Source organism: Rhincodon typus, chromosome 2 (genome assembly GCF_021869965.1).
Source record: "Rhincodon typus isolate 14 chromosome 2, sRhiTyp1.1, whole genome shotgun sequence".
Lineage (NCBI taxonomy): Eukaryota > Metazoa > Chordata > Chondrichthyes > Orectolobiformes > Rhincodontidae > Rhincodon > Rhincodon typus.
Genome location: NC_063333.1, coordinates 99,155,143 through 99,168,841, shown reverse-complemented (window position 1 = coordinate 99,168,841; position 13,699 = coordinate 99,155,143). Strand labels below are relative to the sequence as shown.

Here is a 13,699-nt window from a genome sequence, read left to right as displayed (position 1 = left end):
CCACTGTTCATCAATCGCGTTACAGCTAATTCGTGTTAACAAAACATGCATTATAGCAGAAATACTTGTACGTATTTGTGGATTGTGCAGTTCAGTCATAAATCGATCGATCTACATTTCATATTTTTCCAAGTGACTCATCCACATTCAAAAACTTGCCATTAAATGTAACCAATGTTGGCCTTGTGAATCCCAAATGCCACTTCATGCCCAGAACATGCAGCTGAAAGACATCTGAAGCTATGCCGTTTGGTTCTGCTGAGCTGCTCAAGATCATGTCAAAATCAGTTAACCGTATACAATTTAGAATATAAGAATGAATAGACAACATTAACATATTTGCACCTCAGAAAAAAATCAACAAAATTCCTTCTTACTGTTTTGGGATCTATTTGTTATGAGCACTCTAAGAAACAGTGAATTATAGAACGGTTACAACACGAGATAACTCCGACCATTGTATCTGTGTCTGCTCTTTGCAAGAGCAACTTACCTAGCTTCACTTCCCTGCTTTTCCCCATGGCCTTGCACATTTCATCTCTTCAGATAATTGTCGATTTCTTTTTGAAAACCATTCTGTAAACTGCCTCCTCTGTCTTCAGGAAGTGCATTCCAGATCCTAACCAATTACTGTCAAAAACATATTGTTCCTCATGTCACCATTGCTTACTTTTGCCAATTGCTATAAACCTGTATTTTCTGGTATTCATTCTATCTGCCACGGGGAAAGTCAAAGTCATCATAGCCCCAGAAGATCATGGGTTGCTGTTTCATTAGCAAGAATACTGTGTGGTGAGTTTAACCTGACGATCACCATGCCTGAAGCAAGGGGTGGCAGTGAGAAGATAGGGTCTTCATGTTAACCTCAAGAACCATCTACTTTGTCCAGACTGCTCATGATTCACAACAGTTCAATCAACTTTACTCTTAAGCTTTAAAGAAAACAGTCCAATTTCTTTAGTCTATTGACGTACTTCCTCCAAAGTTTAACAAGGGTGTTAAACTTTAAAATGTATTCCATTAATTTTATTTATATCATTTATCTTTTATATTAATAATCAGACCTGTGTAATCGGGTTATTTTTTGTTGATCCCCTTGGGTCTGGTATTACCTACCCTTATCGATCTTCAAAGAAAATAAACCTAGGTGTGCTTTGGAATGATCAATCAATATACGAATATGGGTGTTAAGGATGAACCTTCAGTATTAACAATTCAATAAGTGGCTGTTTTAAATATGGCTTGCCCAAAAGAGTCAGTCTGCAAGATGGATTTTTTTAACCTAGTAATAAGCTGTTGAGTGATTAAGAAATATTCAAGTACAGTATAATAACTTAAGCTGTTTTGTCACCAATGCTACAAAATTGGAGCATCTCACAGTGTGTTTGGTTTAGTTGATATTTAACTGCACTCTACATTTCAATTTATATCTTGTCCTCCAAGTTGCTGGAAATGCAAGCTGAGAATTGCAAAACTAGGGTGTGGGGTATATTGAAATGAGTTGAGAAATTAATGGAGGAAGTAGTAAGCACCGGGCATATGAATAGGAATGAATTCAATTTCTAATCTGGTCCATAAAAAAAGAGAATGGAAACAAATGATTGGATTAAGTCAAAGAAAGAAGAATCTTTTTTTCCAACAATAATTCACAGCCTGAAGGATCAGACTCCTCACTGTTAATTGTTCATTTTCAAGGCCAGAGGGGTTGATTGCTAGTCGCTAACAATTAACACATTGTTTAAGTGTACTCATGTTACAAATTATTAGACTTAATATTTTGCGGCAAGTTTAATCAGCAATTCATTTGCAAATGCAGCATCGTCATGAAACCTGTAGGGAGGTTAGGGGTGCACATTCATTTATAGGAAAGCAACTATGAAGCTGCATAAATTGCTCAGCAACTTGTCATGATGTGCAAATCAGGAGGTACATTCTCCTTGCCACACATTGTTGACTGATTAGCACATTAATACTAATGCATTAATGCTTTTTTCAATAAAGTCTAGTCCATTACAAATCCTAATAAAAAGAGTGCTGGGACATTCCTCATGGCAGAAGATTAGGGTGATGAAAAGGAGAGGCCATCTCCTACTTGGCTGTGAAATCATTAGAAAGCTCAGATGGACAGAGTAGACGTGACTTGCTACTCATTTACACCAAAATTATAGCAACCAATCAAGAACCACAGAAAGCATTCCAAGACGAATGTGATGTAAGAACTACAGTGCGTCACAGTCTTCTTATATTGCAGTTTAAGTGATTTGTATCTTTTTCTTCTTTCAGTTGCAGCATAAATTTGACCTGATGTTACGCTAGAGTTAACTTAAGATCTCAGCTGTGTCTCCAAGCAACGAAAGGTGGCAGTGTGATGACACAAAGTCAGCATTCTCTGTATAGCTGAAGTTCAGATATATGCATCATTGTAAAAATTGCAGAGCCTGAGTCAGTCAGAGTGCCATTGTAAATCTAGAAACTAATAGCTAAAGAATGAATCTTTTCTCATAATGAATCAATGTACACTGAAAGCTTCTTTCAGATGCTCAGCACTGTGATATCATGCACAAGTAAATGTATTTGACATTTTGTTTTATTATGTGCAGAACAATTTGTACCCGTAAAAAAAACGAAAAAAAAAGACAGATCACCATAGTAACAAAGGTTTTCCAGAATCCAGGATTCAAAGGCTCTCTGTCAGATTTTCACATTTATTTAGTGCACAGCTGAGCACCCCTTGCTCACTCTGGATGCACTAAGAGTTCACAGGATATAATTTATAGTAATGCCACTTCCATCAGATCACTACTTCCGCAATTACAAGAGATACAGCAGTGATTACAAAAAGAGATGTCAGTAGCTGTGCCCCAATTCCTCCTCGAAATCCTGATGCCAGGTTTTACAACCCTTCTGAGATTTGGCTGCTGCAAATGAAGAAAAATCTATGTAATATTAAAGCAGCTGTTCTGTCTGTGATTAAAGCCATACAGTCAGCTCTAGGAGTTCAGTCATAAAGAAATACTGAACTGCAACTGAGCTATTACATAAATATCAAATATTAATCCATCTCTTAAATATAACTTTACACAAAAACAGAAAACTTTGGACAAGCTATCTCATTAGTATTATACAAAGCAGAAATCAAACAAACAGAGAATATACAGTCTGCACAAATGGAATTTACAGAGTGTAAACTGACAAGGATGAATTTTGCCAGTGACCCACAAGTGGAAGTTGCACCAGTGATTACCAGCATGTTGTGATGATGGGGTAGGTTCCCCTATAATTCGATAAATATCAGTATACATTTCTTCTTCATCAAAGGAAACATTGAAAAATGTCTAATTTTCTGCACATTTACTAGTCTTGAAATAAAATTGCAGACTTTGACAAATATGGGTTCAGTTCTTGGTTAGGTACTTCAGACTGACACTTCTCTGCTGTATTAACGGAGATCTCTATTGTTAGTGAATGAGAAATCAAACCAATGCATCCATTATCAGAACCGGTGGATATCAGAGACCTTGCAATGTTATCTATGGTGTCCTAGCCTTCCTTTGACCAACACAATACATTCACTAATTGTTCATTTCTGTTTGTGGGATATTGTTATGCACAAAAAAAGCTCTGGTGTATTCACCTGCAGAACAGTGCCTGCAGTTCAGTGATTTATTTTGCACGAAATAGTTCGGGGTGTTTTCGAGAGATGTAATGAGGCACTGCATATTTGTAATTTTTTTTCTTTTTTGTGTGGCTGGAGTGAGATTATAATGAGCATTGAACATCAGTTTTAACACTGAACTGTTGCCAGACTTGAACTAGTGCTGATTCCAAATAGTCTGTGTATTTAAAGGTAATGGTGATACATATATAAAGAACAACAATTTTCCAGTTGAGACTTCGTCTGTGCCCATGATGGTATTTTCTACTTTCAGCAAAGGTTTTTCTTAGCATTCGCAGTGGTATCTATCGGGTACTGGCTTTGTTAAGAAAAATAATCATTTTTATTCATATGTTGTGAATTTAATAGGGGTAGGGGGAATGTCAATGTTTAGATTTTGCTGTGCTTTAGCAGAGTGAGGAATATCTGTTCAAATCATTCCAATGGGAGAGAGAGATGAGACTTGAAGAGCTCCCTGGTAGTTGCCCAATTTATTCATTCAATTTTGAATATCCACGTTTTGCATTTTTAAAAATTCAAATGAAAATGCTATTGAGATTTGAAATGGGCTAATTTATAGTATAATGTCGAACAGTATAATTACTGCATCAAATGATCTGTTGAACTAGTCTGTGGCTGAGGACTTCTCAAAACCACAGGGGATATGCTGTAGTGTCCATTAGGTAGTTAGTGAAATGGATGAAAATATATTTGGGGAAAAGGGATACAATTTGATCAAAAAATAAAAATGAAGAAATTACTTGTAAAAAGTTAGTGGATTTTAGTTTGAGTTAAACATGTCTGTAGTTTGCAACTTTTGTTTCAGATTTAAAATAATTCTTTATATGTGAATTAGAACTGTAACTTACAGTCATTCTACTTGATTTTTAATTTTTTAAAAGCAGATTTAGCTAGGCTCAATTTATATATAAATATAATTTATAATCTATAGTATATAAACATGATTTAAACATGTAACCTAGGCTGGCATCTCATGGTGGATAAACATTGTTGGAAGTACTGTATTTTGGAAAAGACGTTAAAACTGAGTTCCATCCTATGAATTGTACATTCTGGTGAACATTAGAAATTATGTGACGCAGTTTGAAGAAAAGCAGGGAACAGTTCTGGATAATGTTTCTCTGTTAACCAATACCACCTAAAACGTCTATTTCATTATTTTTGTAATCTTGCTGATGTTTAGTGCTGCTTTACTTGCCTACACAACAGCAGTAGCTGCATTTGAAAAATAATTCATCATGTTTTGAAATGTTTAATATGATAAGGCGCCATTATCAATACAAGCCTTATAATTACCTGCTTCTCAGATAGTGGCTATACATGGCTTTACCTTCATCATAAACTTTGAGCCCATTAATTAAGGAAGGAAGAAGACAGTGTTAAACATCTTTGCCATCCAATCAATAGTTTAAGTGATCAGGCAACATTACCACAGAATACATTTTGTCATGAAGATAGTGCAATATCTTTCATGTTCTGGAAAAAAAATGTTAATGATTCTCATATTTTCACTGCCTGTTTACTTTTCAGGCAGACCAGATATCTGGTTTTCACATTCGCTCAGTGTTGTGTGTTCCCATCTGGAACAGTAATCATCAGATCATTGGTGAGTGGAGACATAGATATAACTTTAAACATGTTTTCATCGATAATAAAGAAAGGCCTTTAATGCTGATTTCCTGCTCCGCGTGCGTACCCATGAAGGTGGAACAAATTTGAATCTGTATGTAGCTGTTACTTCCCATCAGATTCTACACACAATGTAAGTCTGCACTTATAGGCCACACTTCGAAAACATGATGCAATTTTGTTTTGAATTTTTTGCACAAGAACATTGGTTCCAAACAACATCCAGAAGCAACTGGCTGCACTTTTAATTTGGGTGGTGTCGGCAGATCATGGTGGGGGAATAATGCAATCTGACTGTCCAGGTAGCATTACCAAGTGAGTAGCTCAGCTGTTCAGATGATGAAAATGCCAGATTTAGTTGGTGTGCAGATTTAACTGATTGAGTCTGAGTGCTGAAGTTGAATTAGCATCTATGAATAAGTTGAAGGCTATGCATGGAATTTGTATCATAAATAATATCTTCTAGTTCCATATGCATAGGCAGCTAATTTTTTTATGAAATGTGGGAATGTCATTTAATACAGTGAATTATTTTTCACAGCTTTTCTGCCTAAGTGGAAAGAGACCTTGACACTGATAATCATCTATGAGGATATATATCAAACAGGAGAAATCACACACTCAAAATTGGTAGTCAATAAAATGTCTACAAATATAACAGGCAGAATAGACTTGACAAATAGTTATTAGGAGCTTCTGCTGTACAAGCTGGGTTTCTTGAAGCTTCAGTGTGAAGTCTGCACTGCTTAAATGTTTTTCTGCTGGTGAGTATTCAAGTGATTGTAGCCAGTTTTACACACTTTTTCATTACTAGTCATGTCATAAAGTGTTTCACAATGTTAGCATAGTTGTCCGCATTTTCACACCAGTCCTTGGGACGATATTGATCTGTTAAAGAACAACACTATTTTCCTTACCATTGCAGTTCATCTGATTTGTCACAGTTCTCATCATAATTTGTACTGGAGTGAAGGTACCTCTACGAGCTCATTTTGAATTCTGGACAATCTGATAGTCTTCAATTTGGAAGAGTTAATGTGAAAGCAAAGTCAGAAACTGTTTAGATCTGAGATCATTTGGAAGGAGTGTCTATGTGACTAATCAAATAATAAGTTTAGAATTAAAATTTAGATTGTGATTGTCAAATGTAAGAACTTATAAATCAAAATGCAAATTCAAAGTAAAATTGTTCCCATTACAGTCATATACTTGTTTCCAGCTGAGCCAGATGAGGAAAAATTGTGCATTAATAAGTAGTCATGGAGGCTGAGAACTCTGAAATACTGTGCAGAGTTAAAAAGGCTAAAGCTTTGTACTGTATTATTATATCATCTTGACTACATTTTCTTGCTGAACTCCAGAAATTTCTATTTTGTTAACTATTGGTTAGCGTGGCTAATCATCTCTATAAAATTTTTTGATGGTGTCTGATATATTTTTGCATAGTAATATTCAAAATGTGAATCATTTCACCTAATCTATAATGATTAACCTATAATCTATAATAGGTTTGCGATAATCTCTCCCAATGTGGTATAATAATGAGCTATACCTGTTGTCAAACAAAATCATAGTGAAAGTTCTTCAGATCCTAGAAACAACACCAGTGGAGTCATTTAAATTTATTTTCTGCTATAGGTGTTGCGCAAATTCTTAACAGATTGGATAGAAAAGCATTTGATGATGCCGATCAAAGGCTGTTTGATGTGAGCTTGTTACTTTTCCTATACTATATTAGCAAATTAAAATATCATAGCTGTTCAAAAATGCAATATCTATCCCATTCTGTGCCATAATGCATGATGTTGAAACCTTTCTAATGTAAGACTTAACATAACACTGTTAAAAAGGCTTTTGGAGTTTGGATATTATTTGCAAGATGTCCCTTAATGTTAATCTCTGTCATTTACTGGTTGAATGTCTACTGATTGGTTGAATGTATGATTGTTTATGTGATGAGGCCTATGAGAAGCAAAGTAGTTAGAATGATTCCTTGTGCTTAACTGTATAAATACCACTTATTTTTAAATCAGAGGTCCATGACTTATAGAGAAATACTGATATTGGTTCAGTCATTCATGAAGTAAACTATTTAAAGAATGATGATTAACTGAGATAATCCTTATCTCTCATGGTTTCTAGTGATTTTAATGCATTGTAACTTTTATGTTATTAAAGAAAAGGAATTTTATGTCATTAGAGGTGGCTCAGTGGTTAGCATTGTGGCCTCACAACACCAGGGATTCAGGTTCAATTCCAGCCTTGGGTGACTGTCTGTGTGGAGTTTGCACATTCTCCCCTTGTCTGTGTGGGTTTCCTCTGGGTCCTCCAGTTTCCTCCCACAGTCCAAAGATGTGCAAGTTAGCTGGATTGGCCATGCTAAATTGCCCCATGGTGTCCAGGGTTGTGCAGGTTAGGTGAGTTAGCTATGGTAAATGTGGGGTTACAGGAATAAGATGGGATGCTCCTTGGAGGGTTGGTGCAGACTTGATGGGCTGAGTGGCCTATATTTGCACTGCAGGGATTCAATGAGCTATGACCAAACAACCAAACTGCAAAAGAGGTGTAGAATGATTGTTACCAGAATCAGAGCTGAACAGGAATTTTTTTTAGTGCTTTGATGGCCACACTATATCACTGTTCAGTATGTAGCAATATTGCCCTAAAGATGGTGCTTTTATACATCAATAATAAGTAATTATGGGGGAAGATTCTCCCTGTGTGCCATATGTAAAAATTGTAATAGTTACGGAGGAACAGGTTTCTAATTTTGTTTTATTTTAAATACTGAGGGACCATTCTTCATCAACGTGCTTTGACTGTGCTTTGTATTGGCACAGCAGAATTCTGTTATGATGAAAGAGCCTCAAAAGCCACAAGACTGACAGAGGTCCTTTGTTCACATGGGTCGCAGAAATTATTTATATCCCATCCAAAGGTAGATCAGTATTGATGATTTTGATGTGGGGTACAATGCAATCTTTCAATTCCTTAAAAAGCAAAGAAGTAATTTTGCAAACGTGTGATAAAGCAAGTCCTCAGGTCAAAGGGTACAAATATGGTGTTTGGAAAAGTATAACATCTGAAGAGAGAGCCCCTTTTAATGCTTGATAGGGAGTATGAAGCACAGTTCCTTAAGAACCGAATATACTTCCTCTGTACAGTAACTTGTTTAGTAATTTGCAGAAATATGTAGTATATTGTTTGAGTATATGAGCTAGACATGAAAAATAAAAGGAATTATGTGGACAAGATGTTAGGGATGAAGTAAAACAAAGTAAACCATGCTTATTGAGATCAGGAATGCTGATTTTGAGGAATTGACAATTTTTTGGAACCAGTGCCATTAAACTTTCTTGATCAGCTGCAGGTTGGGCAGAGATAATTAAATAACCACAGATGTTTAGTCTTAGTTTCGTAAGGGGTCATTGTTAGGCAGTGTTCCCTCTGATGAAGAAAAACAATAGCCATTCATTATGTGCGTTCGTGTGCTTCTTTATTGTATCACAATCAAAACTTCATCATGTTCCCTAGGTTTGCCTAGTCTCCCACCATACCTTCTGATGAAATTCTGCACACACTGTATTTATACTGTTTTGTTAGCATTTCCAAGAAACACCACTCAAAGTTGTTAGTTTGGGAGAATCATAGAGTCATACAGCATGGAGACCGACCCTTTGGCCCAAATTGGTCTGTACTGACCAAAATGTCCATCCACGCTAAACCCATTTCCCTGCACTTGGCCCATATCTTTCTAACCTTTTCTATCCATGTATTTGATCTTTATGGAATTTCAAGGTATATATGTTGCATACTACTTCCTGTGTTGATTTTCAGATTGATTGTATTTTCCTATGAAAAATGACCATGAAAAATGAATTAGAATATTGTTGATGCACAGTGAAACTCAAAATTTAAAGACTGGTAAAGGTAGTTGTAATTGCTTGCAGTGTTTTAAAAGGGAACTTGATCTTGAAATTCTTTCTCTAAGTGAAAGAAGTAAATTGTACTCCATTTGCATTAGAGGCAATTTATCCATGCTGAAACAATTTACCTAAACCAACACACTAAAATTAATGCACGTTTCATATGTTGCAGTGTGCTGGAATAGCAATTTGTCCAGATATTTTCTTCAATTGATGACAGTTGCAGATAATGTCAGTACATTAGTCACAATCTGACAAGATCCGGATTCACTGTGCTCTCTATGGTACCAGTGAAATAGTATGTGTTGCTTACTTCTGGAATATGACTTCTTAATCAGAATCTGTGCAAGCAATCTATGGTTTATTCACTCACACAATCTGTGATGAAATATTTAACATGAGAAATTATCCTTCTAACCAAATAAAATGATGAGGATCTCCCTAAATAAAAGTTGTGAGATGAATTCATATATTTAAATTGGTGTTCATGAGACATATTTTAATGACTCATGTAGTTGAAAGTCTATCACCCCGTTGTTACAGTCAAGTTGTTTGCGATTTCTTATTAAATATTCTTGTGTTTTCTTTTGCATGTTCTAGGCCTTTGTCATCTTCTGTGGTCTTGGCATCAACAATACAATAATGTACAACCAAGTGAAGAAATCCTGGGCAAAACAGTCGGTGGCTCTTGATGTGAGTCTGGTTTTTAAAAAGTATTTTGCAAAGGTTTGATGAAATATGGAAAATGTTGAGTTCAATGAATAATTAAATGTTATGATTTTTTCATACATTGTATGTACAAATACATTTTGAAAACTATGGATACATATTCAGAGAGAAACTATACTGAGAGACGAATGTAGTAATGTCCTACATTCTAATCTCCTGCTCACTCCTTGGATGTCAAGGGGGAAAATTTGTTTGTGTAGCATCACTACACAGACAATGTCAGTTCTCCAGGGTCAGATAATACTGCCAGCCATCATGAGTGCGTCCTTCATTGCTATCAATGACAAACTGTATGCATGCCAAGCAGCTAGAGGCTTGTGGTGCAGCGTTCTCCCAGGGAATCTATGGGTGTTTGCTTAATGTCATTCAAAGCAGTACAATGCAAACAAATTTCTCCCGATAACTCTTTGACAGTCCCTGATGGCTGGCTGCCAATTATCCCCATCCCACTGTGCCTTCTTACTTACTTACAGCATTCTCTGCTGAGCCCTTGAGCTATGTTGTAGCAGCTTTTTTATGGATCATAATTGTGGGCCTCAGGATCGTTAAAAATTATAAAATGGAGCTGAACTTGTTGTGGGTATAAATAATTCAGGGCACAGGATGTCTTGACAGTGTAATTGTGGTATGGTCTTGTGAGGTGAGGAAGGATCACAGCTCCTCTACTTTTTTAACCTTCTCATGTTCACACGCAATTATTTTGTTGTGTTTTCCCTTTTTAGTACGTAGCTTTCAGAATTCAACTAAACTTGGTTAACCAGATCAAAAATGGAGGAATGCCATTTTCTAGGCTTTCTTGAGTGAAAGAGAGTGGAGTTTTATTAACAAATACCTCCCAAAACAATAAAATGCAACATCCAACCACCAAACATACAATTACAAATAGTGAACTTATAAAGAATGTGTGCCTGGCTCAGGCAGAAAGGTAACGGCAAATGTAGTTATAGATCTTAATAGTCCTTGAGAATTAAAAGGCCTGAGTCCAACAGCTTAGCTGTTGCCCTGTTCTTTAGCAGAGGTAAAATTTGCATATATTGAGTTCACAATGAATACTCATTTCTACTAACAAAAACCAAAGGAATGGAGAATACTGGATGTCTGAAACAAAAACAGAAATTGCTGGAAAATCTCAGCAGGTCAGGCAGCCTCTATGAAGAGAGATCAGAATTAACATTTTGGGTTCATTGACCCTCCTTCAGAACTGATGATAGCGAGGAAAATGATTTTTTATGCAGAAGTTAGGGTGAGTGGTGTAGTGATTGGAACGAGGTCAGTCAGATGGACCTCATAGAATATGAGTTTCCTGATTGGGGCTGTTAACCTGGTCCAATCAGGGAGTCCTGGCTGATATATATAAACAGGAGTGTCAAGGGTTCTGTTCACATGAGGAGCCAGCTCTGAGCCAATTGGACAATGTCAAATACTATGCATGTGTAAAGAAAGGGTGCCTTGGTGATAGGAAACCAGCCTTCATGGAATTATTTCATGGGGAGGGGGTAAGGATAAGAGATAGGTGCAGATAGAGCCCAAAGAGAGAGAAGAAGAGTTGAATAGACAAAGGAGTTGTTAATGGTCAGCCTAGGAGAATGAATAATTGCGAATGGGCACTATTAGTGGCTAACGATGGGTTAAGTGTAATAGCAGACCATGTGATAACAATGCCTGGTGTCTAAGGTTTTTGAGTAGTTTTGGAGCTCGGGTTGTGGATGTTGTGGTTGCTTGGCTTGCCAAGCTGGTTCGTTGTTCCGCAGATGTTTCATTACCCTGCTGGGTAACATCATCAGTGCAGCCTCCAATGAAGCGCTGTTGTCTTTTCCCAACTGTTATTTAAACTCTGGTGTCTGTTGAGCTGGGTTACCTTACTTCCGGTTTTCCTTTGCAGTGGAGTGTATATAGGGTCTAGCTCTATGTGTTTGTTGATGGCCTTCTTAGTCGAGAACCAGACCTCTAGGAATTCACATGCTTGTCTCTGCTTGGCCTGTCCCAGGATCCTGGTGTTGTCCCAATCAAACCGGTGTCTGTGTGTATGGAGACGAGTGAGTATTGGTCGTGTCTTTTTGTTGCTAGTTGGTGTTCATTTATTCTTATAACCAGTTTCCTTCCTGTCTGTCCAATGTAATGTTTGTCACAGTCCTTGCATGGAATCTCATATATTATGTTGGTCCTGTCCCATAGTGAGTAAGAGATCTTTGGTTCTTGTTAGCAGTTGGTGTAAGGTTGATGATGGTTTGTGTGCCACTCTGATGCCCAGTGGCCGTAGGAGTCTTGTGGTCAGTTCAGATATGTTCTTGATGTATGGTATCGTGACAAGGGTATCACAGTGTGGAGCTAGAGGAGCACAGCAGGCCAGGCAGCATCCGAGGAGCAGGAAATTTGACATTTTGGATCGGGACCATTCCGACCTGAAACGTCAACTTTCCTGCTCGTCTGTTGCTGCCTGGCCTGCTGGGTTCCTCCAGCTCCACACTGTGTTATCTCTGATTCCAGCATCTGCAGTTTTTGCTATTTCAATGTGACAAGGGTGTTGGGGTGTACTGTATCTTCCTGTTGTTGTTTGTGCGACAGGCACTGTCGGTCCCAGCTGTTCGGTTATCCGTTGTCTCTGCATACTTGGTGGAGGTATTCTTCTTCATTTTGGTGTAGTTCTGGGTTGCTGCAGTGAGTTCTGGCTCATTTGAATAGTGTTTTTACGCAACTGCATTTGTGGGTGTTGGGGTGGTTACTGTTGAAATATAGGACTTGATCAGTGTGTGTGGCCTTTGGTCAGAAATTCGCAGTTGGCCCTGCATTCTACCATCATATCCAGGAATGGGAGCTGTTCGTTCTTTTCTACTTTTCTGGTGAATTTGATGCCAGTGAAAATGTTGTTTATAATTTGGTGTGTTTCTTCTAGTTTAGTCCGTTTGATGATGACGAAAGTGTCGTCCACATATCGGATCCATAGTGTGGGTTTGATCTGCAGAAGGGCAGTGCTTTCGAGTCTCTGCATCACTGCTTCTGCTATTAGCCAAGAGGTGGGTGACCCCATAGGTGTCCTGTTGATTTGTTTGTAGATCTGGCATTACAGGTAAAGTGGGTCATGAGGCATAGGTTCAGTAATTTCAGCATGTTCTCTGTGGAGATGGTGTTACTTGGGTCCACTTATTTCAGTAGCATTGCTTGTGTTTCTCTTGCTAGTGGTATGTCAATCGATGTGAATAGGGCTGTATCGTCAGAGGACGCCATGGTCTCGTTCTCGTCTATTCTTGTGTCTTTGAGGGATTCGAGGAACTCCTGGGCTGAGTAGATTGAGTGGGGTGAGTTGTTGATGAGGTGCTTTAGTCTTCATTGTAATTCCTTGGCTAACCTGTATCTTAGTGTACTTGAGAGAGAGAGACTATGGGTCTGAGGGGTAGTTCCGATTTGTGTACCTTTGGGAGGCCTTAGAATCGGAGGTGTATTTGTCCCTTCAGGTTTCATTTTTAGGTAGGCTGGTCTGTTTGAGTCTCTTTAGTGTGTGGATGATTTTATTTCCCAGTTGCGGTGTCGGATCTGTTTCCACTTGTCGGTATGTATTTGTGTCCACTAGTAGTGTCTGTAGTTTAGTGATGTAGTCTCGTTGGTTAAGAATTACTGTCATGAGCCATTTGTCTGCTGGTAGGATTATGATGGTTTTGTCTTTTTTTCAGTCCTTCTAGGACCTTCCTTTCTGATGTGTTGAGAGTGTTAAGTTTGTTCCTTTGGGTCAGTGTCGGGACCA

At 37.7% G+C, this 13,699-nt stretch overlaps 1 protein-coding gene across 1 annotated transcript in view; it reads left to right on the top strand.

Moving 5' to 3' along the window:
• The window catches only part of pde11al (phosphodiesterase 11a, like), a 279,256-nt gene that overhangs the window by 149,966 nt on the left and 115,591 nt on the right, over positions 1-13,699 (top strand). The window contains exons 7-9 of the mRNA XM_048614034.1: positions 5,207-5,282; positions 6,944-7,011; positions 9,832-9,924. Coding sequence (XP_048469991.1) covers positions 5,207-5,282; positions 6,944-7,011; positions 9,832-9,924 — 237 coding nt within the window. The remainder of the gene's footprint in view (positions 1-5,206; positions 5,283-6,943; positions 7,012-9,831; positions 9,925-13,699) is intronic.